We start from the raw sequence: 25,350 nt of genomic DNA, 5'->3' as shown, positions 1-25,350 counted from the left end.
CAGCCTAACGGAACAACTGCCCGAAGTGCGGCTGTTCATTACCACCGACACGCATGCTCTGAAAACGTATTCTTATTAGGCTGCATTGCTCGCTTCTTGGCATCCATCTTTCTTTTGTTTACAAAATAACAAAATTTTGACTCCCACACTGTTGATTTTGCAGGTGATTTAAGTCAGTAAGTCCTTTGAAATCCTATACACTAGCCACAATGATTTGACTGAAATTTAATATCCCTATCAGTGAATGTGGTATTGCCGTATTGATCACCCAGCTGATCGAGAATGCCTAACGCAAACTCAAATGGAACTTCGTCATCAGACGCTTGCATATCCATCGTGCACAGTTTGATGTGCCACAGACAGGGTGGTGAATCGGAAGCCTTTGCCAAACGTGCCATTGAATGCTTAGTGAAAAAACTCAAAGACAAACCAGATGAACTAGATGCGCTTATCCAAGCCATCACAATGAACGGATCTCACGCAACGAGATGCGCCACTATCCCTCGGACTTTGGATGGGAGGCTGCAGGTTTGTTTGAATGTGTACTTTAAACCGTTTTTTCTACACTTAATTTAGTTCGTGCGCACAAGTTCGCGATGCGCGACAACCTTAATTTGATTTCGAGGAAAATATGCAATTCAGGCTCCAACAGTGCAGTTAAAGTGTATCCTTGGCTTTGACTTATTGGAAAATATGTGTATCTGTATGTACATATGCTGGAAAAACAGGAAAATGTAAGTACTTATTTCGATTTCCACTTGTTGCTTTTGCTACGAATACGAGTACAGATACTTACTTGTACAGCTGTAATGTAACAATATACAGTATTTTATGGTCGATTTTACCATTAATTTTATTTTTTTTTAAATTGCTGATTACTACGTACTACTGAATATTTTTTCAGCGTTTTAGTGTAAAACTAACAATTCTGTAGCAGTATAATTATTGTAAATTTGAGAAGAGATGTTCGTAAATCGTACTGACGATTTTTCCCTTATTGCCACTTAATTTGTTATGACTTTAAGGCTTTGTGACATTTGGGATTTAAAAGATGAATATCAGGAAATTTGCTGAATGTTGATTTTATATCGCAGGTGGCTGGGAAAAAGGTTTTTCCACATGTAATATATGCAAGAATTTGGCGATGGCATGACATTCAAAAGAGTGAATTGAAGAACATCGATTACTGCCAGTTTGCTTTCGACCGGAAGCTAGACAGTGTGTGCGTCAATCCTTATCATTATGAACGAGTCATTTCGCCAGGAATTGATTTGAACCTTGCCGGCTTAGGTAAATTTGCAGCATCTGTTTGCTTATGCTCGATAGCCTTAAATTTAATGTTTTTGTTGTTGTAGTATATGTTTGCGATAAAATGACTCGTCACTTAACCGTAAAATAACATGCGAAATAAAAAATGCTGACACTTGCGCTAGATTTGCTGAGTGCAGTAATTTAAGACTTTTGTACTCGCGCCCCGTTAACGCAACACCTGTTAATGCTTCCGAAAATCCATCAGGATTGCAGGACCATCGTGATGACCAGTTGTACGATTACGACAATGGATTGCCGCCCATGGTGCCTTCACGGGGGTTTATGCATGGAATTCCGCAACCGGAGCTGCATCCTATGTTGGCACCTCCGACCATGTCAGCAATGGAGAATCGACCGAACTGTAATTTAGTGCACAATGGTGTTATGCCGGATTTCAATGGTTACGAGCAGAAACCGCAGATACATGGATTGTTCCCGTCGATGGGTCCCGACGCAGTTTTCATTCGGGATAATCAACAACCATCGACTTCGACAGGCTACTGGGAACGAGAAGAGCCGAATCCACCTGGGCCAATGCCAAATCCGGAATTGGGCGATCCGGGTGCACCGTTCATACAGCTTGAGAAAGATCAATGGGAGCAGCGGAAATTTCAGATGGCATTGACATCTCAGCCACCCCCGGATTACTGGTGTAATATTGCATATTTCGAGTTGGATCGCCAGGTAACATATGCGTTTGCGTACTAATGTGCGTAAGCCATTGAAAAGAGCGTTCCTACCGTGTTTTTGAGCGGCACTGGATAATGCTTGGAACGAATACTCATGTTGGCGTAGGGAAATAAATGTCTGATGCAATTTGTATCCCCCAGGTTGGTGAAACATTTAAAGTTCGTCACGCGTGCAAAACAGTGACGATTGATGGATTCTCCAACCCAGATCATGTCAGTCGGTTTTGCTTGGGGTCACTGACAAATGTGCATCGCGAAGATCCAAATATCGGCGAGAAAATTGTACGCTGTCGTCTGCATATCGGTCATGGAGTCTCATTGGAATATCGCGATGATGATGGCATTTGGCTGAGAGTGCTGGGTAGCGGGGGCGAGGAGAACTATAACAACTACAGTGTTTTCGTTCAAAGTTACCTGCTGGATCGCAATGTCCGTATCCAGTTACAAGACCGGATCTCTCCTGGCGACGCGGTCCACAAGATTCATCCGTATTCTCAGGTTTTGAAAATCTTTGACTTGCGGTATTGCTATAGTCAAATGCTGGAGCAGCTAGAACGAACGCAACTGATGGCTCATGCGCAAGTCGCCGCGGTGACCGGACACCGACAACCAAATAGTTTGTCCCCTGTGCCTCCCATCACTATGGGTTCCTCTACGGGCATTGGGGCCGATGATTTGCGAAAATTTTGCGTTCTGCGGCTGAGTTTTTTGAAGGGATGGGGGCCGGATTACCAGAGAAAGACCATTAAAGAAACACCATGCTGGGTGGAGATTCATGTTAATCGGGCATTGCAGCTGTTGGATGACGTGCTGCGCAGTGCGCCCTCTAATGAGCCCAGAACGATGACGGAATACCCTTAGAGGATAGTGTAGGATCGGTCACGAAGCGGAGATGAACATTTCTTGGAGTAAGGAGTAAGGATTTCTGCTACCTTCTTTTTTTGTTAATGATGGTTTGTTGACAGTTGCGTAAGTATTATGATAATTTTTGGCAGCTTAACCAGAGCATATTAGGAAACAGTTTTTTATAAACTTTATGGGCAAACGTTTACCTTTGAATCTGGATGGATCGATGAATTTCTTTCCGTTTGTTGTTTTTGCGACTGTTATTGGCGTGCATGTTTAGTAAGTTTGAATTTTTGTTTGTATAAACACAGTGTATTTTATGTGACAGATTTTCTTTGGAAGGCTACTGTAGCCTTTGCCAAGCTCGGTCAACTGTAGTAATGGATGTTTCATTTTTACAGCTCTAAGCGCGGCAAGGCATTTGTTCATTTGACCGTTTCTCTTTTGCACCGGCTTTTAGGCGTTGCCGTGCTGTTCTTTTTTATCTTGTTTTTTATGTACATGTTTTCCGCATCTTTCAAACAATAGTGCCTGCTTTTGAAATATGCTATTTTCGGTCGGGCTTTCGTTTTGAACCTTGCGTATGTATGTGAGTGCTACGCGCAGCTCATTAGAAAAATCATTTGAGAAGTAATAAGCGGTATCGTTTGAGAAGTATCAGTACTCACTACTCTGTAATTCTGGGTGTACTAAACACAAAAGCATACCTTCACTAGAATAATCAACCAGTAAGCATAAATGAAAAATACCGTAAACAGCTTATTTATAGCAGAAACACTTCTGTTATATCTTTATTTCCGGCAACGTGCTCATTACACGCAGCGCATTTCCTCTTTAATGATTATGAAGCAGAATCGTATGTTTGATAAAGATCGTTGAAGAAACTAATTAGAATGTGCTCTTTACCAGCAAATGAGTTGCTGATAATGAAGCGTCGAAAAAGTTAAAGAATTCAATTAACTTTGTCTGCAGCTGCACTACCTGGGATTGCCGGCATCAAATCGTGTTTTTGCACTTTTTGACTGTGCTTAGTGCGCCTCGGTCGCTTCGCGTATGCTTTCTTTGCTCACGACCACGTATTGTATGGCAGTTACGTATGTTTGAGGGATATGCCACTGAAGGCTGTCGGGACTGGCGACTGCACTGTGCACACTTCTGCTAGTCGCCCTTGCCTGTAAAAGTGGGAGACTCATTTCGCTGCCTCTGCTGTTGTCTACCGTACTCATCGAAGCGCTGTGACTAGACTGGAAATCATTATTTTCGAACTTCTGATTGGAAATTCTGGGTTTATTAAAGATTTTGCTGGGGAGCGACTAGTCATTTAGTTTGACACTATTCCTGGGAACGCTATTTTTCAGCTACCATCAGCCTGAAATTTAGGTGAGTACTCGGTAGTCGGTAGTCTCAGTACTGCGTGGAAGTGTGAAATGTGAATCCTGTGTGAATCGTATGCTTGGCTTGGATGAGCTGCTGTACATTCCTCGGTAACACTGTAACAGGGATAATAATAATTGATCTCACCGGATATGTGCCCGTTGATTGATTTAATTTCTTTTGAGATTCCCACGTTTCACCCAGTAATGATACCACTCAGATTTAATCAGCGCTGTTTTGCGGTAGGGATGTAGGGGTGTCGGGCGCCGTTATTGGTAAAACCGTAAATAATATCGTTATTCAGTTATTGGCGCCGTTATTGGTAGATGAAATGTGCTTCCTCTCTACTTACAATTAGATAGTTGATAAGATTTATGAACACACCTGCATTCCCGTTGTTACATTATGATAAGATTGATTTTGGAGTTCTTCGCGCGCTTTTCTGTAACTTTCATTACAGTTCTCTGTTGTTGAAAGGTATTTTTTTATATTTATTGATTTGTCGCTGCTGCCAGCTGGACCTTGTGGATACCCAATCATGCATTCTCCCAAAATCTGTATTTTTAAATGTGTTAATCATTCTACACACATTTATTTACAATAGTTTCTGTTTCTGATTTTACATTCTGACAAACGTTTTATATTCTTGATACACTGTGGCAAGTCACTGTATTCTGATTATGTGCAAAGCGCAGCTGAGAATGTACTTGTAGACTTATAAGTACAGTAATATAATTCTGTATCGTTTCAGTGCGCTCATTTTAAACATGCTGGCGCGGAACGCCTGTAATTTAGCCAGCCGGAAATCGGTGATTTCCGGATTGTCCGCATCTCCCATTCGATCGTATCTGCAGCAGGTCTGTGGGCAGGGATTGTGCATATTACAGCATTTTCCATTTTTCTAATGACAAGTCACAAGTTCAAAACTTCAAAGCGCTTTTTTGTGCAGGTTCCTGCTCGATGTTTATCAGTCGGGAGAGTCGGGAAAGCTAATACTACAGGCACGTTGCCCGCAGTCCATTTTCGTTACTGTATTTGCGTAACTGCGTTCAATCTATAAATGTCAAATTGACTAATAAAAATCTCAGCAGACCGTACATCGCCTTTGTACCGCACACATTCTTCTGCTGGAATATGCGTCGAAAGGTGAGAGCATTTGCCTATTACAGAAACCAGTAAAATATGTAAATATACGATAATTATACACATATATTACCCGTGGTAATTTTGTAGTGTTTTCAGTGTAGAATATGACTATCAGTTCATTACGTACTTCAGTGTTGTAATTAACCTTGATTTAAAATTGAAGTACAAGTCGTTACTGTGCTTTCGTTACAGGAGAGCGGTGTTGCGGTTCTTTTACCGGCCACTTCGCACTACGGCATTTCTGAGTAATTTTATTCGCGAAACCAATCCTATGTTCGAAAAATCTCTAGCGCTGTTTTGCTGCTAGATGACGAAATTCGGACAATAAACACACCCCCTTTTGCTGATTCCATTTCCGAAGGAGATGTCAGATGGCATAAAGGTACTGTATTGTATTGTACAGTACTGTATTAATTACGTCACTTGTAGAACTAACAGGATGCATGTTCCCATAGGCAGTTTTAAAATGAACGGATATGGAAATGTTGTTGTTTTGTAGCCGTGGGCGATCAGATTAAAGAAGACGATATTGTGTGTGAAATCGAAACGGATAAGGTCAGTACAGTATAACCATGAATGTCCATTTTATTATGAATTAAAGGATCATTTTAATATGATCTTGTAGACTGCTGTACCATGCCCATCACAAGTTTCCGGTGTCATCGAAGAACTGTTGGTGAAAGATGGCGAGAAAGTGACCAAAGGGGCTGCTTTGTATAAAATTCGCGTAGGTAAGTCCGAAGAGTCGCAGATGGATCAAGGATGAAAATATGAGCTAGTGTACAGGAGATACGATGAATTAACGATAACTACAAACAGGTGCTACATCTGGCAAGGCTGCAGATAAGCTTAAAGATAAAGCAGAGCCAGAGAAAAAAGAAGCCAAAGAAGAAAAGAAAGAGAAGCCGTCGGGTGAAGAGAAGCCGAAACGCGCTGAAGGGGAGAAGGCGAAAGGTGGGGAGGGTGATGCCCAGAGCGGACCTATTCCAACAAAGAAACCAAACGTTCCCGCTCCACCGAAGGAGCCTCTGAAATCTAAGCCAACATCGTCTGTACCGGTTACACCGGCTGCATCACAATCTAAGGCTGGTGCCATTTCGGGATCACGCTCGGAGCACCGGGTAAATTGTCTAATAAAATTTTCGTTAATAGATTTGATTTAGTAATTAAATTGTTCGTGAATTTTCGGCGTGTAGGAAAAGATGAACAGAATGCGGCTGCGGATTGCAGAGCGACTAAAAGAGGCTCAGAACACTGCAGCTATGCTTACAACTTTTAATGAAGTGGATATGTCGTAAGTTTGAATTGGATATTTCTGAATCTCCATGCTCGATGTTATCATAATATTATCCGATTGATAGAAACATTATTGAGATGCGCAACAAATACAAGGATGCGTTTATGAAAAAGCACGGGGTTAAACTGGGATTCATGTCCCCGTTTATTAAAGCTGCTGCCTATGCTTTACAAGATCAGCCGGTCGTCAACGCAGGTAAAATGGCGAAAAGCTTTATGGGTAAATTGGTTTTAATACTTAATTGTGTGCCGTGTATTTTTCCAGTTATCGACGGGACCGATATTCTTCACCGCGATTATATTGATATTAGTGTGGCTGTTGCCTCTCCGAAAGGTCTGGTGGTCCCGGTTATCCGTAATGTGGAAGATATGTCCTATGCTGATATTGAGCTTACGTTGGAAGCGCTGAGTGGAAAGGTGAGACTGAAGAAACACAGTACTTCTAGCGAGTTGACTTTTCGCATTTAAACTGATAACTCTTCAATTAATTTCTTTGAAAGTATTAATAGTAACCGATGTTTCTATTTATTAGGCACGAGATGGCACGTTAGCTATTGAAGATATGACGGGTGGGACATTCACTATTAGCAACGGCGGTGTTTTCGGTTCGCTCTTCGGCACTCCCATTATTAATCCTCCTCAGTCGGCCATTTTGGGCATGCACGCTACCAATGACCGTCCTGTGGCTGTGAATGGCCAGGTATATACTTCAAGGATTACATTGGTATTACGTTTTGGCTTAATCACTTCGTTTTTCTTTCTCTCTCTTTCAGGTGGTCATTCGGCCTATGATGTACGTAGCGTTGACTTACGACCATCGCCTGATTGATGGACGGGAAGCAGTAACGTTCTTAAAAAAAATCAAGCAGGTTATCGAAGACCCTAGACTTTTGCTTTTGGACCTTTAATATTTCTTGTAGCTTTCTGTGTGATAGATTTCTAGTTTAGTGTGCTAACATGAGTGGATGATCCTTATTGACCACAATCTTTTCGGAAACTTTGGTTTGGTCATCTGTTTTCAGACAGGGAATGTTTCTTCAGTTATGGGCTATGATTTGTTTATTTTCGATAGTAGATGGGTTTTATAGTTGGTACTGTGCATGTTGGTATCCCCTCTGTCATATTCCACTGGAGGTAAAAGATCCATGTCAAAAGCCGGCTGTTTTCGGAGTAAATAGCAGGCAAACTGCTCCGCAATATCGTACAGTTTTTGGCACTGCACCGTAGTGAAGGTCGAATACTGGGCGGTGGTGGAAAGAGCCACCAATAAATCTTTCAAAGTTGTGTATGCTTCGTTCAGGAATGTGGTGCAAGTCTTGTACGCATATTCCCCTGCCGGACCGGAATTGATCATTCTCTCTGAAATGGGAAGGACGTCACAGCTTGATACTGGGCTAATAAAATTAGAATAGTATTCTATCATTTTATAGTCACCTATGTGCTTCCGACAGCTTTCTTTTTTCGCTAAAATGTCTGCTTTGACTTGAGGTCGTTCGCGCACGACTTTTTCGATAGCTTCTGTCAGTTCATCCACTGCTTCCAGAACTGGCTCTGTTTGATGCTGGGCGTAGGCGGAATAGTCACGACAGATTCGACTAAGAATTTTGTAGGCTAGTACGGATTTACGGAAGTCTTCCAGGTCCTCCTCAAAATACTTTCCGAAAGTCGCCGCCTTGGTGGAGACCGTTTGCTGCATTATAGAAAACTTCATCAGATCGATATCTACTGGACAACCATGCATCGATTTCTCGAACGTACATGTACATATGGAAGTGAGCATGTGAAATTCGCGTTTGACCTTCAAAATTTTTATTTTCTGTCACCAGTTTCAGCATAAATTCGTTCACTTACAAAATTCTTTCTGGCTTCCTCAACGAGCGCGACAGCAGCTGCTGTATGCTGCTTCCATTGTTCGAGCACGATCTGCGCATGACTAACACTTGCACGCGCCGCTTGACAGATGATAGCTATTTCGCCCAGTTGAGCGGAAGTGTGTCGGTAAAGCGCATCGAAGATATCATCTTCGTCGTCCAGGATTCGGGTTACCTCAGAAAAATGTGCATCAGTATTATGCATGCGTTCGCTTAATTCTCCGCATTCTGCAGCGATTTCTTCACGCAGAGCATTCTGTTGTAGGCGAACTGCTTTTCCGTACTCAATTTCCGCTTCAAGCAGTTTTATGCGGTGGCCATCCGTTTCGATTTGATCAACTATCACGATTTCTTCGTCTTTATTGTTAGCCGCCTCATCCTGTAAATCTTCGGTTCTCATCGTTGTTGTTCGGGAAAACTCAAGCAGCGCAGCTTCGGTGGTGGAGAATTGTTCCTGAAGCTCTTTCAGATGCTCATTTTCATCCAAAATTGCAGTCTGAAAATATAATTTAACATCTATATTATAGATATTTATGTACGTTTGTAAATAATTATACATCGTATGCACACACTACACTGAATGTACATCGTTATATTATCGTATAAATGTTTCGTTTTGATTGGCTAGTAAACGGCTATGTAAGTTTTTTGTCGTGTATTTTTACACAGTAGTATATAGAAAAATATTTCACCAGAATTTAGGTAATAAAAGTTTACCATCATTTGATCTATCTGGGTTGTCGTTTCTTCGATTACAGTCTGCTGGTCATCCACACAGTCACTGATTTTGTTATGTACAGCATCACAATTTTGCTGGATGGAGCGAGTTTCGTCCTGCAGCTGACCGGCCAATTTCTTGAAGCGTTCCACTTTTTTAGATTTCGCCGCTGAACTACGCTTTTTCTTTTGCATTTCCTTGTGCAAGCGTTCTTCTTCTTCCACAATCTTCGCAACAGGAGCACGCGTATTAATCAATAAAACTGGTAAGCACCAGCAAGAAATACAGTGAACTGTTCATGCATTCATTAGACCGAACATTCAAAATTTGAATGGCGAGCCTTTGATACTTCCGGACTTGTTACTTACCATTTTCATTTTGTTCTCCAGGTCCGCGTCGGCCTGCAAAGAATCGATCAGTTCATCCCATTCTGCAGTCAGCCCACCCACAATTTGCCCATTCTCGCCGGTTTGCCCGGTAACACCCGCCGCGGCCTGAAACAACTGCGGAATATCGGTGATGATTTTGTTTTCCCCTTCCCGCGCAAATTCCGCCATTTCCTCCTGCTCCAGTTCCCAGTCTGCCGTCGTCTGCGGAATGGAGCCCGCGTTGACGACGGGAATTTCTACGTGCGGATGGTACATTTGCGCTGACCAATGTTCGATGTCAGTTTTGGTAAAGGTCAGTTCGTCGTGGTCGGCTCCGACGTTGTTCAGTGTCTTTTCGGTGGCGTCGTTAACCTCCCGGTGTGCTCGCAGTGTGCTGAGGCTCTGCTCGTATTGGCTGCGCAGCGTCTCGATTTCCTGAAATGTTTCTGTGATTTGACCACTGTAAATTTGTTCTTCCGCTTGATAGTTGTTGATGGCCTGAAAAATATAAGAAAACAAGCTGGAAGAAAAAAATTTGAAGTTAATTTATCAATGCTGTCCTAAATGTCCAAAGTAAATATTAACTAGCTGATTACCGTTAAATTCCAGCTACATGAAGAAAAGATTGTATATGTACGGCGGCAATGTCATAATACATTTCAGTTTCGTAATGATGGGTGAACGGTAAATGATGTGCCGGTAAAATCTTGGTCGTATCTTATGAAGTGACCTATACTTCGGCATGCATTAATGAATTATTCCGTTCTTCAGCGTGTGAAATATCTTTTTCGTAACCTTTCCATTGCAAACCGTAGTTTTCTTCGTCCCAGTCTTCAATTTCCAGAGCATTATTTATTTCGATGTTGATTATTCGCTCTTCTGTGGCTCTAACCTGACAGGAGACACGAGCAAAAAAATCCAATTAATCGGCAGTTTTCTGGTTTGGTGGCTGGATAAGTACTAAAACTTAGCTGTTGATAGTTGTATAAATAATTGAGGTTGCTAGTACTTACACTTTCAATTGCATTCGTTATGGCGTTCTTGTTTTCTGAACGACGATTGTAATACATAAGCACTTGGTTCGTAATGGCCGCCGTTTCTTTCGCCACAGATTCGACCAGTCCTCTGCAAAAGTCATGTAGCGAAATATGCAATTTAAAAATTTCGCAACTGTTTCAAGTCATGCATATGTAGAATAACCACACTGAATTCTGCAGTTATCTGTGCGCAGCTTCGTCAAGTGTCGTTTCCGCTCAAATAAGCGCTGATGGATCTCTTTGGTTTGATTAAATACTCCTTTTAGCTTTCGTAATCCTTCCGCTCGGCATTTGGTAACTTTTCCTGTACAACAAGTTTCAACGGTCGTACGGTCGCATCATCCACGGTTGACGAGTTTCGCAAATTTGAAAGTCAAAGCCATTAATGACGGGAACGCTTACTGGCAAAATTTCGCCGGAATAAAAACACCATTCTGGGGTGTTGTTCATAATATTTAATTCGACGAAAATGGATTAATTCGAACTGATGTATCAGACGAAGATACTCCGTTTCCTGTTAAATTTCCAAAATGCAGTCACGTACTGCGGGTCATCAGCCAATGGCCACATTATTTATACTAGGTAGGGTATATGTTATAGGGACGATACTCGTATAAAGTTATACATCGAAGATGTGTTGTGCTGCTGGTACTTGCTGCGCGTACTGTGCAAAGTGCACATTTGTCAAAGAATATTGTGTTATTTGTGTATGACATCAACTCTCAGGTTTTTTCAACCCTCAGCTTTAACTCAGGTAATCAGTTGAAAAGGTGATTTAAATCTGACTACATAATCTAGCATACCATATCGCTGACCACGGCGATGACCTTTTCGACATCCGTCGGCTCAATCGGGGGTATGCCTGAGAATCCTGGCATACATATGCCAAGATTTTTATTTGCGTCATCGGTAAATATCGCTTGCGATGATGGGACAGTGAACCGTTTCTTGTCCGCTTCCCCATAGCTAGCTACGAAAAACGTTACAGCACTGATTCCTTTTAACAAAGGGGGCAAACGAATAATTTATTCAAACCAAAGTTTTCTACGGAAACAATTAGCAACAAGCAATTTATAGTTTCGTTTTTGTAAACGAACAGACCATAAAATTTAGGATTTGATTTTTATTTTTGCAAATTCTTACTCGCTGTTCCATAGTTCTGTATATCCGTTATTTAGCAGTAGGAGAATTATACGAGCCCAAAATATGATTGCTTGGGTTCATGATCTGCGCACCTAGATTGTGTAAAACTGTAATCACAGTTTGAATGTGGTTTCGGAACACATCGCGCTTGAGAGACGGTAAAAAGCTGGATTTATCGGGACATCCTGGGTTGAGTTTGGTGAACTTTGGCCGTGGAACGAACGTTAACATCGTGTTAATTTAGAAACTACCGCACAACAAACACTCCAGGCCACAAAACTAAACATAAAACGTAGTAAATAAGAACTGCATAAACTGCTTTGTGCAGGTAATATAAAACTATTTTTTTTATTGAAAAGTTGCTGTACTCGTACTGCCGTTGTTTGGAAACAGTTCAAAATAGTGGGTAAACTACGTAATTTTGTTACAAGTACTTAATGATCAGCATAGTCACGCAGATAAGATAAGGTACTAAGAATGATTTGATTGATTTAGTAATTGCAACAGGCATCCTTGTTGTCTGTTGCAAAAAACAAGAAATTTTTGGCGAATGTTGATCGTCAACCAAACAAAAATTAATGTCGTTATTTACTTACACTTGGGTCACACGGGACTGGGTCACAGTCGCAGGTCTCCCGCCCTGGTAACTCGATAGCTGAGTCTCAAGGCTATGTGCGTTTGTGACGTGCCCTGTGCATTTCCTACTTGTGGAACGTGCATCCGCGATGGAACTCACGTCACGATTCCATAATCAACTGCACAAGCGGAAGTTTGGATGCTTATTATGGAAACCACAAATTTGTTATTTACAACATTTACAACTGAACAAAACCACACAGAGAATCTGACGGTTCTGACGATTGTGACAAAACGTTAAATCAGTGATCTGGATTAGTTTTAATGGCGTAAAGGCAGATCTGCATCCAGTCTACTAACATTTTATATGATCCTGTTTTGTGTATTTGTTCGATCCTGCAAGAGAAAAGCCATATAATCGCAGTTTCCACCGGACCACTTTAATAACACCATCTGACTTCGAGACACTTGCCAGCGAAGTGAGCAAAGCGTAAGTCAAACAAGTTTCGAATTCGTTCAGTTTGATAACCACTGGCCAGTGAAAAGGCGTTTATAAAAATTAGCGTATGAATCAATATGGAGGAAGAAGAGCCCAAGGAGCAAGTCCAGGAGCTGCCCAAGGAACGGCCTAAGGAACAACCCAAGGAGGAACCTGTGATACAGTTTATTGGCCTATCTCTCTTCTCCGATCTTCATTACGTTCCTGGCATTGCTCAAAAGCTCCCTGCCGTGCCTGCCTGCAGGAAAAAGCTTCCTGGTCTTCCGAACAGCATTTTGTACAGCGGATCGCGATTTCAGGGATTCCAAAAGTCCCGAGGAAATTGCTATGATGTCGAAGTTGTTCTGCACAATGTCGATCTAGCCAGCTCGTTCTTGTGTGGATTTCTGAAGATTAAGGGACTGACGGACGAATATCCTGTCCTGACTACGTATTTTGATGGAGAAATTATCAGTGAACGCTATCCGTTTCTTACAAGAAAATGGGATGCGGACGAGGAGATGGACAGAAAGCACTGGGTAAGTCGTCGTTAGTGTTAACTGTACTGTTTGAGGGCTGTACAGTGTGGCCGATATAGAATCCGTTGCATCGATTGTCGTATTTGTGCTAATCAGTTAGATTTGAAATGGTGTTTAATCACAGTGTATTGCTGCTATTGTATGCATTAACGATAAAATGTTTTTAAAAGTTTTAAAGCATTGAAGAGACGAGGTTTTTTAGAAGAGGCACTAAGGAGTCGGAATTTGCCTTAATTTGTTTTTAAATCTGAAAACCTAAAGGTTTGTTATTGTAGACAAACGGCATATTGAAATATTTATCATATCGTGCAGTCGTGCAGACTGTCGGACGCGGAATTCAGTGATGGAGTTTTCAATGACAAAATTTTGCAGTGTTTTACGCTGAATTAGTGCAATAATCAGTAGTTATGGAATGTTATACATGTAGTGCGGTTCTCGCAGTTTCATCTGGTTGGGAGAGTATTGTATTCTAGTCCCCTAGTCACTATAATCTTTTTTTTCAGATGAAATTCAGTTCTTTCCAGCCGTTCAACAAAACCTTCAACAGTGATACCTTCAGCTACGATGTGTTGAAAGAGAACGATTTCGTGTACATGCGTTGGAAAGAACACTTCCTCATACCTGACCACAACATCCGAGACATTAATGGAGCCAGCTTCGCTGGTTTTTATTATATCTGCCTGCAAAAAAGCCTAGGCACAATCGAGGGACTGTACTATCATCGTTCCTCCGAGCTTTATCAATCGTTAAGCCTCAAGCATATTTCGGCTTGTAACTACGAAGTTTATCAGTTCCGATGAATGACACACAGTGCTTCTAGGAAGAATCACGGATGGTATGCGGCGGGATATTTTGTTGGATAAGCAGCACCAGTGACTATATTAGTAGTCGAAAGAGGTTTATTTGATAGATTTCTTTTAGTTTCGCCTGACTAACCTTTGGAAAATGTCTCTATTACAGTCGTGAGTATCCGGTATTTATCGATTTGCGTATGGCGCATAATTGGCTTTTGTTTGCGTGTGGACTACTGCTGACCTGTACATAATCGTGCGAAAATTAACTACTGTAGTGCATCGGTGTCACGGTGTGTTATGAATTTTATTTTGGTGAATTCGAGTCTATGACTATTTTTGGATGAAATTATTGTGAACGTGTTGTTTACGCATCGAAAGCGCGAAGATAAACTGATCATTGAAGAAGTGCAAACGTCGGAACGCGTTTTAATTATTCATTACTAATGCACGGATGTACCCGTCAGCATTTCGCATAATGTTACATACTACGTATTAACATAAACATCCCAGTTTGTTCAAAACTTGCATGTTAACGGTGCAATGCTTTAGCTCTTTAATAAATCGTTATCACAATTGACGAAGACACCCATTGCGAGAACGATCGCACAAATCTTATCGGCGAGAACTCGATCACAGCCTGTTTAAACAGTCAATACGAAAAATCACCTTTGTAAAAAATAGAATAATAACAGAATAACAGAATAAAGGTTAGTGCTTTCTCTCAAGACACCTTCCTAACACCACGAACTCCAGACCGGGAACTTTGTTTACAACGTTCAATTTCCGCCGGGGTGAGGATGTTTCCCGTAAGGTGCAAAACTTCGTAACGCGCTTTATTCACAGTGCTCAACGATCGTCGGAAATGATATCCTAACCACTTCCCTTTGCCTATTGTAGTATTGCGGGCTTTTTCCTTTTTCGTACTGGGATCAAAGATAATGAAGTTCTGGCCACCATTTTTCATCACTTCGATACCAGCAATCGTCCGGCTGTGGCCCGCGTGCTGCAGATAAATCGGCAAGACATTGCGATTTGACCGGTTAGCAAAATGCTCCTGACACCAGCGGAACAATTCCGGATGCGGGCCCTCCCTGCTCGTTGCGTGGACAAAAAACGTAATCTGGCACTCAATGCCCAAATTCATCAGCATACTGTAGAGATCAATCGGGCCGAGCCAGTTTTTCGATCCAATAATTTCACCGCGATGCTCCGTGTTGCCTTGCGGATCCCAACCGGCATTCCATGCCTGCTGCATTAACTGCTGCAGGTACAGAATCGACGGCACAAAGCAGCTGCCCAGTCGGGCGCGCCATTGTTCCTTGCAACGCGGAATGGACAGCATGGCCGAGATCAGCATCTGTGCGTTACGGTATCCACAACTCCATCCGTAATCTTCTGGATCACTGGCAAAATGTGCAAATTCATCAGCTAGCAGAAATGTTTCAGTGCGATCATCTTCACGCAGAATCTGGGAGATGCGGGAAATCAGTCCCCAGGTACATGTGTATCCACTGTCGGCGTTTTTACCCTGGAAGACATCCATCTGCATTGCGGAATTGGAAGCGAAGGAGTCTGCGGACGTGCTCGCTGCGAAATTGTCTTCGTGATGATTGACACTGGTAGTCGCATCTTCCTCGTCGGAAATAATGATAACGCTGTCTTGCTCTTGCAGCGACTTAGCAAATGCCAAATCCTCTTCTTCCCGAGCTAAACGCAATGCTATTTGTCGATCGTTCTCCATACGAAACTCATCGATGTCGAGAAGAACTTGGTCTGAATTTTGTGATTTTTGTTTGACGCTTGTACTTTGAGCCGCTGGCTGACGTAACGCCGAGATACGATTTCGACGTTCTCGGAGCTGTTCTTCGATGGTAGGTGCTGAAAAGACACGACACTGATATGAATGACATCAAATTCCGGAAAACAGGCATGGTGTAGCCACAGTCCGAAATGGTAAACAAACCTCTGTCTTGGTTTCCTGGGTTCCTTTCCCTCGCGGAGCTGGATGCAGCAAGCGTTTCGTTGTCAGAGAAATGGGTTTGTACATGGTTACTTAGTGCATCGCTGCTGTTGAAATTGTCCCGAAAACAAACTGGGCATTCTAAATGCTGGTTTTCCATGTCGTTGTGGCTAAATGAGTTGAATAACTCCGAAACGCTAGAGTAGAAAAGTTACAATCATCACGAGATAGAAATAAGAAATGGTCGTAAGAAAAGAGAGTAGTATCCAAATTTTCATTACTAACGATAAAAAATTTACGATTACTGTAGTAAAAAAAGTACTGTACATACAGAACACAATCAAGCAAAACTCCGGCTTTCACTGTGTTGAGCGTATTCGTGATGTTGTTTCCGTGACGTCATCGCGAATTTCTATCAGCTGTTGAGCCTACCAGAGCCACCGTACCCAGACGGTACCGTATATTTCCTGGATTCGCGTTTACGTTTAGCCTACGGTTGATTTCCTCCTTTATTGTTACTTTTTGATAGTTTCTTTTGCATCTTTTCGAGACCCAGTCATTAAGTTATAATAAGCGAGAGATATTTTGAGCTCTGAGACCGTCTTCAACAAGAAAATGTCTTTAAGCGAAGCAGCCAATGCCACAAAACGTGTGGTTGCCAAATATGTTATGGACAAAATCATTCGTCCTCGCGTAAGTCTTTTAGATTTTTGTTGTAGGACAAAAAATGCAGTTAAAAAACCGGAGTTGCAGTGGTAATGTTGATAACTTGACTTCTCCATGCTGCAGACGGATATTAAAATATTCGGGCTTGGCAGTGGTACCACCATTGAACTGGCTATGAAAGACAAGGAAATCGGTGCGCTTAGAAAATGATATGCCGCATTATTCATTTAATTTGAATCGTTTTTGTATTACTTTTATTCTTAATATTTGCCTTTTAAGGACTGGGCGATTACTTGAAAAGCCATAATATAAAAGTTGTGCCAACATCCTTCCAAGCATACGAAGCTGCGGTGGCCGCCGGCCTGAAAGACCAAATTGCCAGCGTCAAAGATTCTCCATCGGTACGAAAATGCAGACATGGTTTTTGTTTTACGCTTCATGTGATTATTATTTCGGTATCATCATACTATCATGTACGCTTCCTAGATTGATCTGGCCATTGACGGAGCGGATGAAGTGGATGAACATCTGAATTTAATTAAGGGCGGTGGTGGATGCTTCCTGTTGGAGAAGACTGTGGCGCTTCACGCAAAGCAGCTGATTATCCTGGCTGATAATTCGTACGAAGACTTTTATCGCGTACCGGTTTACTTACTTCATCATTTTATGTTGCAATTTTCAGCAAGAAATCCCAGCGTCTTGGAGAAAAGTGGTCAAAAGGAATTCCCGTCGAAATCGTGGTCAACAGTGAAAAAGTTGTGGACTGTGATTTTCGTCACAACGCGGAGGAAGTCAAGTCGGCCATCTTAAAGAAATTTGGAGGTGATAACGCAAAGACCGTCCTTCGTCAGGCTTCAAAGAAATGCGTACGTAAAATTCTAGGATTTGATGTTTACCGTAGTATGATAGTATAGATGTTTACCGTCTGTCTGTAGGGACCGGTAATCACCGATGCCGGTAATCTGATTTTGGATTGGATTTTTCCCACTGATTCCAGTCTTGACTGGAAGGCTGTGGACGAGGGCATCAAAGCCATTCCAGGTTAATGGGCTCCGGCTAAAATGGGCAGCTGTATTTAATTTAACAATACACATCACGTCATTGTCTTCTAGGTGTTATTGCGACGGGAGTTTTTGTTGGAATCGCACATTCGGTTTATTTTGGGCAGGAAGATGGTTCGGTGGTGATGCGCGACAAGACGGGTGATCACAAGCTTAATGCTTAATTGGATAACCGAAGCCGGCGTTATTTAACTGTGTTATAATTTAATTTTCTGCTTCTCTTCTGCCGTTTTGGCTGTGAATGTTTGATTGAGATGGGGTGGTTGGGTAACGGGTTTACTTACGTACTGTACGATTGTGCATCATGCTTTGTGAAGTAGAATTATAATATTTGTGCACCCGTACAATACGAAAAGCAGTTATTGAATTAAAAATGATACGTTTGAGAGCTGTACACATATATACTTTGAGTACTAATAACTACTAATAATAGTTATTGGTTACATGTTTTCTAAATCTGAACAAACAACGAAAACTTTGAAGATAACTTTTTCCCACACGGTCCCGTCATACAGTCTCGTGCCAGACCGCTCAAAGACCGATCTTACAAAAACCGAAGCCGTGAAGCCGGCCGACTCTACGCCGTACCGGTTTCGGTCTATAGACTCTATAGTCTATACGGTACCGTATGCTGTACACTAGCGTATCTTTCGATTTTTCTTGGAGCGTCAGTGATCACTGATCAGTCCTAGAAAATTGATTGTAAGATCAAAGATGGCAGGAGTTTGTGCGTTTTGCTCATTTTAGGCCTTGTCCTGTTTTATTTGTAGGCATTGGGAAGGTTAATTGCTTGACTGAAGTCGTTAGTATTGCTTAACTGTGGAGAGTGGTTTGAAAACAATCTCGTCGGGCTTAGCCCTTGGAAGTGCGAACCTCGCACATATGGAATTCTTCTAATACGGCACTGTCAAAAATGGAGCCTTAAATCTTCGTTATATCGCTGCTTTTTGATTAATATTGGGAAATTCGGTTTTTTGGTTCTTTTATTGGAAAGGGAAGCCTTCGTCGCCATGGAGGATCTGGAATCAGGATTACAGGTTGGCATTTCATATTTAGAGTTTTTTCCCTGCTTTTTATAACACTTCCCTGTATATTACTGTATGCATGAACAATCTTGAACGAGGTAGTTAAGCTTAACGCGTACTTTTTCATAGAACGGCCAAGCCGAGCAAACGGGAAGAATTCTTGTCGGTCCTGGTGCCAAGAACGATCTCCCATTGCTCTTATCTCAGAATCTGATAGCACTTAGTGAGGACCAAAAGGAAAAGATTAATAAGGCGAAAAAGTATGCCACGGAGCAAAGTATTAAGTATGTGCTTATGAAACAAACCTTGGCCCATCAACAACAACAACAGAAGCATCTTCAGCGACAACAAGCGCTTATGTTAATGTGTCGGTAGGTGAACTATTCCAGCTTTTTAAATCTTTTTCCGAAAATATACGCTGGTTTTGCAGGGTGTATGTTGGAAGTATCAGTTTTGAACTGAAAGAAGAGACCATAAAAACCGCGTTTCATCCATTTGGTCCAATTAGAAGTGTGAACATGTCATACGATCCTATTCTGAATAAACATAAAGGATTCGCTTTTGTTGAATACGAAATTCCTGAAGCAGCGCAGATTGCATTGGAGCAGATGGGAGGTGCAATCATCGGAGGTCGGAATATTAAGGTGCATTTTTAATTTGACTAAAGTATTGTTGTTTTTCAGTGTACGTCAGAAGTGGGGTGGCTTTTACAATAAATTCATAAAAGCGAGTTTTAACTGCGGGATTTGAATTTTGATTTAATAAGCGTCATTCCTAGTTTGCAAGTTGCTGTGTTTGTAATGGTTAAGATAATTTTTATGAGTAAATTTTTACATTGTACCTCGTTTTATAACCAGGTTGGGCGACCGAGCAATATGCCTCAAGCCCAACCGCTTGTGGAAGAAATTCTCGCGGAAGCGGCGCTGGGTAATCGAATTTATTTAGCAAGTATCCACGCGGATATAGCCGAAGACGATCTCAAAAGGTACGTCCATAAATAATTAGCTTTTAAATCATACAGCTTGTAATTAAAATTGTCTTATATCAATGTTTGTTGTCCAATAATTTTATTTGCTCTTTACAGTGTGTTCGAAGCCTTTGGGAAAATAGTTAGCGTGACATTGGCCAGAATATCGCCAACTAGTCGGCATAAGTAAGTCCTGTCTTTACTTTTCATTCCATGAACATTTCGATAACCCGACATTACATGGCAGAGGGTATGGATACATAGAATACGAAAACACGCAGAGCGCGCAAGACGCCATCGCTTCAATGAATATGTTTGATTTAGGTGGCATGCACATGAGAGTGGGCAAGGTGAGAAAATAAGCACTGATACTTTCCTATTTGGCGTTGGGAATGTTTTTTTACTTTGTTGCAGTGTATTATGCCACCGAATACAACTATCCAGTCCATGGTGCTGGTTCCGGGTGGACTCCCCGCCGCGTCCGCCGTGGCTGCTGCCGCTGTTACGGCTAAACTCCAAGCATTGGAGGCTGTCGCAGTATGTAATTTGTCGTTGTATCCAAAACGAAAAACCCGTTTTTGATCGTTTGGAAATTCCTTTTTATCTTTTTTAGTCCCCATCTTCGTCCAGTGTACGACGTCCATCGCCTCCGCCTCCTCCAAGTGTCGTGATTGCGCCGCCGGGATTCACAGCAGCTGTTCCACCACCGATTGGTGTAGTGATTCCACAGAAACTTGGAGCTCGAAAAGAGGAGAATGGAATTAATGGTGATAAACAGCAAGCGGAAACTAAAAAGGAAACTGCTTCCAATGAAGATGACATACCTCAGACTTTGCACCATCAGGAAAATATGGTGATTAAAGGCAGCAGTGCACGCCATCTTATCATGCAAAAGCTTGTGCGACCGAAGGATGTGAGTGCACTGGTTTCTTAATCTCTGTAAATCCATTCTCCTACTGTAGGTTTCGGTTTATTTTTCAGACGAGTGTGATCGTATTGCGGAACATGGTAACTCCCGACGAAGTGGATGGTGCTTTGAAAGCGGAGATCGAGGAGGAATGCTCGCAGTATGGCGCAGTCAAACATGTTGTTATTTATCAGGAGCGAGAAAATGAAAGCCCAGATGCGCCAACTAATGTGAAGATTTTTGTGGAATTCGAGGGACCACATGGTGAGTTCCATTGCCATAGCATGGTTGCTGATGGTAAAAATTCTTAATCACTTACGAATGGTGTTTTTTTTCTTAAGGTGCTGACAAAGCAAAGGCCGGACTTAATGGGCGATATTTTGCTGGACGCATTGTGAAGGCTGATATTTATGATCGAGATCTCTTTGAGTACCAGGACTATTCTGGCTAAATTCCCTTATGATTTTTGGCTGTTAATATTTTTTATGAGTTTTTCGTTCGCCGCAGCGTGTGTATAAATGCTGCTGAGTTAGTTACAATGCTTCGGACTTCGTTGTTTTGGGTGTTTTAAGTGTATTTTATCTCATTGTTTACCCGTATAGTTTTGCAGCGAGGGTTAGGCGTGGTTAAATCTGATCGGGAATGGCTTATTCTCAGAATTTTTGTTTAGGAATTAAAATTATATTCGATTTCGAAACTTCCAGAGAAACACGTTTTCAGACGACGAAAACTACCAAAAACAAATATCACAGTCACCTCCATCACATCAGTTCAAAAGTTGAACTTGAAACAACATTTCAAATGAGAATCGAGCGAATTAAGCCAGTGTGCAATTGGAAAATAATCATTGACACTTGTTTTCGACAAAGAATCAATATTTTCCCAAGCCTGCAGTACTTTCTTCAAACTTTTACAGTCTTTACTTAGTTTACTACGACTCTGCGGTGCATTATCGGCCGTCCGGCTTCCGTCTTGCAAAATTGTCACTACAGCAAACAGAAGCAATCCAGTGCTGAAGATCTTCTCCAACAGTGGTTCGAAACTGAAATAAAAATTCTTACGTCACTGCACTTTTTGCCGCTCTGCACCGATCGTCAAATCGCAAATATATGGCTTACACATCAAGGAACCGTAGATACGGGAGAACATTCTGCTTCGGCAGTTCGCCATTGCAAGCGAATTTTTGTGAGGTACTTTCCATATAATTACGGATGTTGCTGACAACACCAACCATACGAGTCCAAATAAGTGTACACAGTTTAATAAATGCAGCTTCCGAGACTGGGCGAAAAACTGTTTGGAAAGGAAAACCAGCCATTGCCGTGAACACATGGTGCCAGTCTGCATAATCGATGATTCCGGCAATCACACGGAAAATCGCGCAAGACTGATCAAACGGAGCCGACATAGCAAAAGCGCTACGGAAGATACCGTCTACAGACGAGTTTCTAAAAATAAAATCGAAAATTACTCAAAACCGAAAAGCGCTAAACTTCGAGAAGCATTCTTACTGACGATAATCTTTCAGCAGTGAGCACAAATTAAGCTTTTCTAGTTCCCCAACAAAGCTGGTTATGTACAGTTTCATTATCCCGACAGGATGAAACCGCACCGTGTACGAATTTATCCACTGATTTAAAGTGACCGAAGTCTGCAAAAATCAAAAGTGAGCTGTGGAAGAAGAAACTGGAACTATCTGATGTACGAACCGGTGTAAGTGGATCAGATTCAGCTTGTAATATAATACAGGTTGTCACCGCTAGTAACGCATTTCCGTCTATTTCAGTTATGCTGGCCTGATCGTACTCCCCGTGGCTAAGCGTGTGACGGTAACGTGGTCCTTGGGGATAAATATAAAGATCCAGTAAAAAGCTCTACAAACCAAAATCTACCAGCATGACTTGATCGATGCCCATGAAAGTCACAACAAGCCATAAAAAGCTACAACATGTAAGTAATTTCAACTCCTAATAAGGTCACCCCAAAGAAAGTCTACGGCTTGTCATCACACTAGTACCGTATTAAATATATATGTGTAAGCCGTAGTGAGCAAAACCATTCTCATACCAATAGTTCATCTCCAAGAAAATTCCGAAGCTTATTTTCCGTAAGCTGGGCGTCTCGCCCAAGTATCTGTAAGCCAAAACTCTTTGTCAAAAGATACGCAAATTACACCGGTAGGAAGGACCCACCGTATCAAGGGTCAGAAAAAACTGGTCATCCTGTAATCAGAATTCAGTAACATAAAATCTGCTGAAAGATGGTGCATTTTCATGGGAGCATACTTCAGCCGTTAAAATTCGCTTTGGTTCTTCATTTGATAAGGAAAACAGCAACCGCAAGACAGCTTCGATTTGCGGCAGCAACAAGTTAACCGCCAACCATGTTCTAAAAGGTCACCAACATATGCATTAAGGCAAAAACGTTCGGCATACAAAGTCACAAACGACCTTTAAAACGCACTGGTTTTTGCGAAACAGTATGGTGATTAGCTCAAAGAGCATCCGTCTGTTCTCTGGGATCAGAACTGATGCCCGAAATAGCTGTTCCGCGTTAGTATACAGTGCTGCATTTCCGCCTGAATTCCCGCCAAAGGAAGTATGCAAAAAGTCAAATCTCCATTACCATAATATGTACAGGGACAACGCACTTTTTTCGCAATAAATAGCCTCTTGTTAGAGTTAGACTATACTTACCTCCGTCCAAAAAAGGCAATGATAAATTTTTCGGAAGCAAAAGTGGACACACTTTGGTATTCCTTCTCCGTACGGTCAAATGCTTCTTGTCTAATCGTTCACCGATCACAATGAGAAGCCAGGTCAGAAATACTGGGAATCTAAAAAGTGTAACATCAATAAAAACATAAGTACAAACTACAAAAGGAAGGTAACACTATACAGTATACAAACCATAAGTACTCGACCAGGCAGAGTCAAACCACACAAGTCTTTTAATTACTGACCAACATTTTAAGAAGGAAACAAGTCCCCCAGTATGCATTCAGAACCACAACATTCCTACACCCACTCTAGAGCAACCTCGTTGGGGGAAAGAAATCCATGCCACGCAAGGTTTCTCAAATTGAGCGACGTAGGAGGTCCAATGAGAACGGTCAAGATTTCAATCTGCAAGCGCAAAAAACACTCACCTTTGCAAACCAAATTCATGGTAAGCTGTACCATCTCGCATAAATTGAAAACTAAAGACGTAAGTATTGCAAGTATGTAAGTAACAGTAAGTATAGTCTGAATAGATATACTGTACGCACAATGTCAGTCCCAATTGCAGCAGCCAGAGCGGGATGCGCCAAAATATCTTTTAACAACGGAGGACACCGGTACTTCACACTAATTAATATCTGCCGTAATAAAAAAGTTTCGAGTATTATAATATATCATTATACAAGTAATTCTATAATGGCAGAATTACAGGTATAATTCCATGTGCCACAGGCCCTAGTTATTGATTTCCGGCAAACCGAAAAACATTATAAATCCATAGAAGCAGACAACTTGCAGAACTACTCGTATTCCAACATTAGTAAGAAACGGCGTGTTTCAACGACGCTTGAACACTCACTCACATCTCCTAAAGATCTCTCCATTCGGACACTGGCTAGCTGCAACGCTAGCAGAGTAATCTCCGTACAGTTTCGCTCCAGGCACATTTTAAGGCACTGCACCAAAAACTGCGTATAAAAAACATACCACATTATGAAAAAAATGCGATCATTTGGGTGATCTGTCTATAAGCCACATAATGCGACTGCCCGCGAAAACACACCGCCGCATCTCCGGTCCATTCCAGTTTCCTACTATATTGTGTCCAGCATGCTTCCTCATCACGGCAACCATTACAATTATCCCTGATAGTACGATATACTAAGGAAATAAAAGGAGCCATTAAATCGAAGGCTTCGTAATAATATTTAGGGCCGGTTTTGTGCTCAGGATTAATTTCTGGAAAATCAACACGGCTAAGGCATTCCAATGCACCTGTAAAATACAAACACAACTACACGTACGAGTAAAGAATCAAAAAATTCGGCTTCTTGTTTAGAATCGGCTATCAGCCAATTCACACTGGTAAATTCATGATTCTTTAATCTTTACCTTCTGGTAGAGCACTTAAGGATCCGTGACTGTAATCGCTCACGGTACTACTAACAGAAACATGACTTCGAAGCATTGACAAAGAGTGGGAATTCAAAGCTTTTACGCGATCAGAGAGGTAGGAATCGACTTCAGGCCATTTCCAGGCGCTCATCGGTTCGCTGGAACTTTTATTTTTATGATGATCCATAAGGAGATACCGTAAGAGTGTTGATAAACGTACTAAATGAAAATTAGCTCATTAACTTTTCATAAAAAAAATAACATGTGGGACGATGGATCCGTATTTTGTGGCAGGCCCAGACCACCGAGCCGAAAGTTACGTTGATGATCATGAAAAATTTGCCATAATATTGTAAAATTTTAATACGTACTTAATCGACCGAAGCGAAGCACCGATATGTACTTAGTACTTACGTACTTCTGTTGAAGTTTATAATAGAGTGCGTTCGGCATTGTACGTGGC

At 41.7% G+C, this 25,350-nt stretch overlaps 8 protein-coding genes across 19 annotated transcripts; 5 read left to right on the top strand and 3 right to left on the bottom strand.

Moving 5' to 3' along the window:
• Window positions 1-88: 88 nt before the first annotated feature.
• LOC129590039 (mothers against decapentaplegic homolog 4-like) lies at window positions 89-3,480 on the top strand. 3 transcript variants are annotated; one of them, XM_055485017.1, is made up of 5 exons: window positions 89-176; window positions 242-528; window positions 1,095-1,290; window positions 1,517-1,995; window positions 2,142-3,480. In XM_055485017.1, exons 2-5 carry the CDS (start codon window positions 283-285, stop codon window positions 2,859-2,861), a joined length of 1,641 nt encoding a protein of 546 aa, XP_055340992.1. In that variant the 5' UTR covers window positions 89-176; window positions 242-282; the 3' UTR covers window positions 2,862-3,480. The 3 variants fall into 3 exon arrangements, with proteins under 3 accessions (XP_055340992.1, XP_055340999.1, XP_055341005.1); XM_055485024.1 differs by having other exon boundaries at window positions 106-172; XM_055485030.1 differs by lacking the exons at window positions 89-176; window positions 242-528 and adding an exon at window positions 597-734.
• Window positions 3,481-3,996: 516 nt separating this feature from the next.
• On the top strand, window positions 3,997-7,851 carry LOC129585124 (dihydrolipoyllysine-residue succinyltransferase component of 2-oxoglutarate dehydrogenase complex, mitochondrial-like). 2 transcript variants are annotated; one of them, XM_055477689.1, is made up of 14 exons: window positions 3,997-4,226; window positions 4,972-5,077; window positions 5,170-5,221; window positions 5,309-5,366; window positions 5,559-5,611; window positions 5,674-5,748; window positions 5,866-5,921; window positions 5,992-6,097; window positions 6,186-6,487; window positions 6,563-6,660; window positions 6,728-6,858; window positions 6,928-7,079; window positions 7,195-7,362; window positions 7,436-7,851. In XM_055477689.1, the coding sequence occupies exons 2-14, from the start codon at window positions 4,988-4,990 to the stop codon at window positions 7,568-7,570; spliced, it is 1,476 nt and encodes a 491-aa protein (XP_055333664.1). In that variant the 5' UTR covers window positions 3,997-4,226; window positions 4,972-4,987; the 3' UTR covers window positions 7,571-7,851. The 2 variants fall into 2 exon arrangements, with proteins under 2 accessions (XP_055333664.1, XP_055333673.1); XM_055477698.1 differs by having other exon boundaries at window positions 3,998-4,226; window positions 5,312-5,366.
• Window positions 7,547-12,162, bottom strand: LOC129585104 (uncharacterized). 4 transcript variants are annotated; one of them, XM_055477651.1, is made up of 11 exons: window positions 11,892-12,162; window positions 11,460-11,626; window positions 11,059-11,170; window positions 10,825-10,960; window positions 10,633-10,744; window positions 10,356-10,511; window positions 9,620-10,117; window positions 9,251-9,478; window positions 8,514-9,029; window positions 8,097-8,352; window positions 7,547-8,021 (listed from the first exon to the last, which is right to left on the bottom strand). In XM_055477651.1, exons 1-11 carry the CDS (start codon window positions 12,028-12,030, stop codon window positions 7,711-7,713), a joined length of 2,631 nt encoding a protein of 876 aa, XP_055333626.1. In that variant the 5' UTR covers window positions 12,031-12,162; the 3' UTR covers window positions 7,547-7,710. The 4 variants fall into 4 exon arrangements, with proteins under 4 accessions (XP_055333626.1, XP_055333635.1, XP_055333644.1 ...); XM_055477660.1 differs by having other exon boundaries at window positions 11,800-12,034; XM_055477669.1 differs by having other exon boundaries at window positions 11,460-11,622; window positions 11,800-12,034.
• Window positions 12,163-12,282: 120 nt separating this feature from the next.
• On the top strand, window positions 12,283-14,591 carry LOC129583265 (glucose-induced degradation protein 4 homolog). The gene is made up of 3 exons (XM_055475011.1): window positions 12,283-12,865; window positions 12,939-13,392; window positions 13,896-14,591. Exons 2-3 carry the CDS (start codon window positions 12,952-12,954, stop codon window positions 14,190-14,192), a joined length of 738 nt encoding a protein of 245 aa, XP_055330986.1. The 5' UTR covers window positions 12,283-12,865; window positions 12,939-12,951; the 3' UTR covers window positions 14,193-14,591.
• Window positions 14,592-14,724: 133 nt separating this feature from the next.
• On the bottom strand, window positions 14,725-16,459 carry LOC129583262 (zinc finger-containing ubiquitin peptidase 1-like). The gene is made up of 2 exons (XM_055474997.1): window positions 16,150-16,459; window positions 14,725-16,064 (listed from the first exon to the last, which is right to left on the bottom strand). The coding sequence occupies exons 1-2, from the start codon at window positions 16,304-16,306 to the stop codon at window positions 14,908-14,910; spliced, it is 1,314 nt and encodes a 437-aa protein (XP_055330972.1). The 5' UTR covers window positions 16,307-16,459; the 3' UTR covers window positions 14,725-14,907.
• Window positions 16,460-16,583: 124 nt separating this feature from the next.
• Window positions 16,584-18,243, top strand: LOC129587590 (ribose-5-phosphate isomerase-like). The gene is made up of 7 exons (XM_055481401.1): window positions 16,584-16,839; window positions 16,936-17,005; window positions 17,092-17,213; window positions 17,299-17,432; window positions 17,495-17,678; window positions 17,748-17,853; window positions 17,925-18,243. The coding sequence occupies exons 1-7, from the start codon at window positions 16,762-16,764 to the stop codon at window positions 18,035-18,037; spliced, it is 807 nt and encodes a 268-aa protein (XP_055337376.1). The 5' UTR covers window positions 16,584-16,761; the 3' UTR covers window positions 18,038-18,243.
• Window positions 18,244-18,523: 280 nt separating this feature from the next.
• Window positions 18,524-21,469, top strand: LOC129583794 (poly(U)-binding-splicing factor PUF60-like). Its single transcript, XM_055475765.1, has 10 exons — window positions 18,524-18,910; window positions 19,028-19,269; window positions 19,329-19,542; window positions 19,756-19,883; window positions 19,983-20,051; window positions 20,113-20,215; window positions 20,280-20,402; window positions 20,479-20,778; window positions 20,847-21,036; window positions 21,114-21,469. Exons 1-10 carry the CDS (start codon window positions 18,884-18,886, stop codon window positions 21,221-21,223), a joined length of 1,506 nt encoding a protein of 501 aa, XP_055331740.1. The 5' UTR covers window positions 18,524-18,883; the 3' UTR covers window positions 21,224-21,469.
• LOC129583759 (endoplasmic reticulum membrane-associated RNA degradation protein-like) lies at window positions 21,420-25,162 on the bottom strand. 6 transcript variants are annotated; one of them, XM_055475737.1, is made up of 15 exons: window positions 24,991-25,130; window positions 24,885-24,931; window positions 24,556-24,767; window positions 24,356-24,460; window positions 24,041-24,130; window positions 23,800-23,897; window positions 23,469-23,608; window positions 23,236-23,350; window positions 23,058-23,160; window positions 22,965-22,994; window positions 22,840-22,905; window positions 22,482-22,646; window positions 22,284-22,423; window positions 21,891-22,220; window positions 21,420-21,814 (listed from the first exon to the last, which is right to left on the bottom strand). In XM_055475737.1, exons 3-15 carry the CDS (start codon window positions 24,673-24,675, stop codon window positions 21,544-21,546), a joined length of 1,773 nt encoding a protein of 590 aa, XP_055331712.1. In that variant the 5' UTR covers window positions 24,676-24,767; window positions 24,885-24,931; window positions 24,991-25,130; the 3' UTR covers window positions 21,420-21,543. The 6 variants fall into 6 exon arrangements, with proteins under 6 accessions (XP_055331712.1, XP_055331721.1, XP_055331686.1 ...); XM_055475746.1 differs by having other exon boundaries at window positions 24,885-24,934; window positions 24,991-25,114; XM_055475711.1 differs by having other exon boundaries at window positions 24,885-25,162.
• Window positions 25,163-25,350: the final 188 nt, after the last annotated feature.

Source organism: Paramacrobiotus metropolitanus, unplaced genomic scaffold (genome assembly GCF_019649055.1).
Source record: "Paramacrobiotus metropolitanus isolate TYO unplaced genomic scaffold, Prichtersi_v1.0 Parri_scaffold0000002, whole genome shotgun sequence".
NCBI classification, from domain to species: domain Eukaryota; kingdom Metazoa; phylum Tardigrada; class Eutardigrada; order Parachela; family Macrobiotidae; genus Paramacrobiotus; species Paramacrobiotus metropolitanus.
Note: the sequence above shows the minus strand (reverse complement) of the source record. Positions and strands in the feature narration are given on the sequence as shown.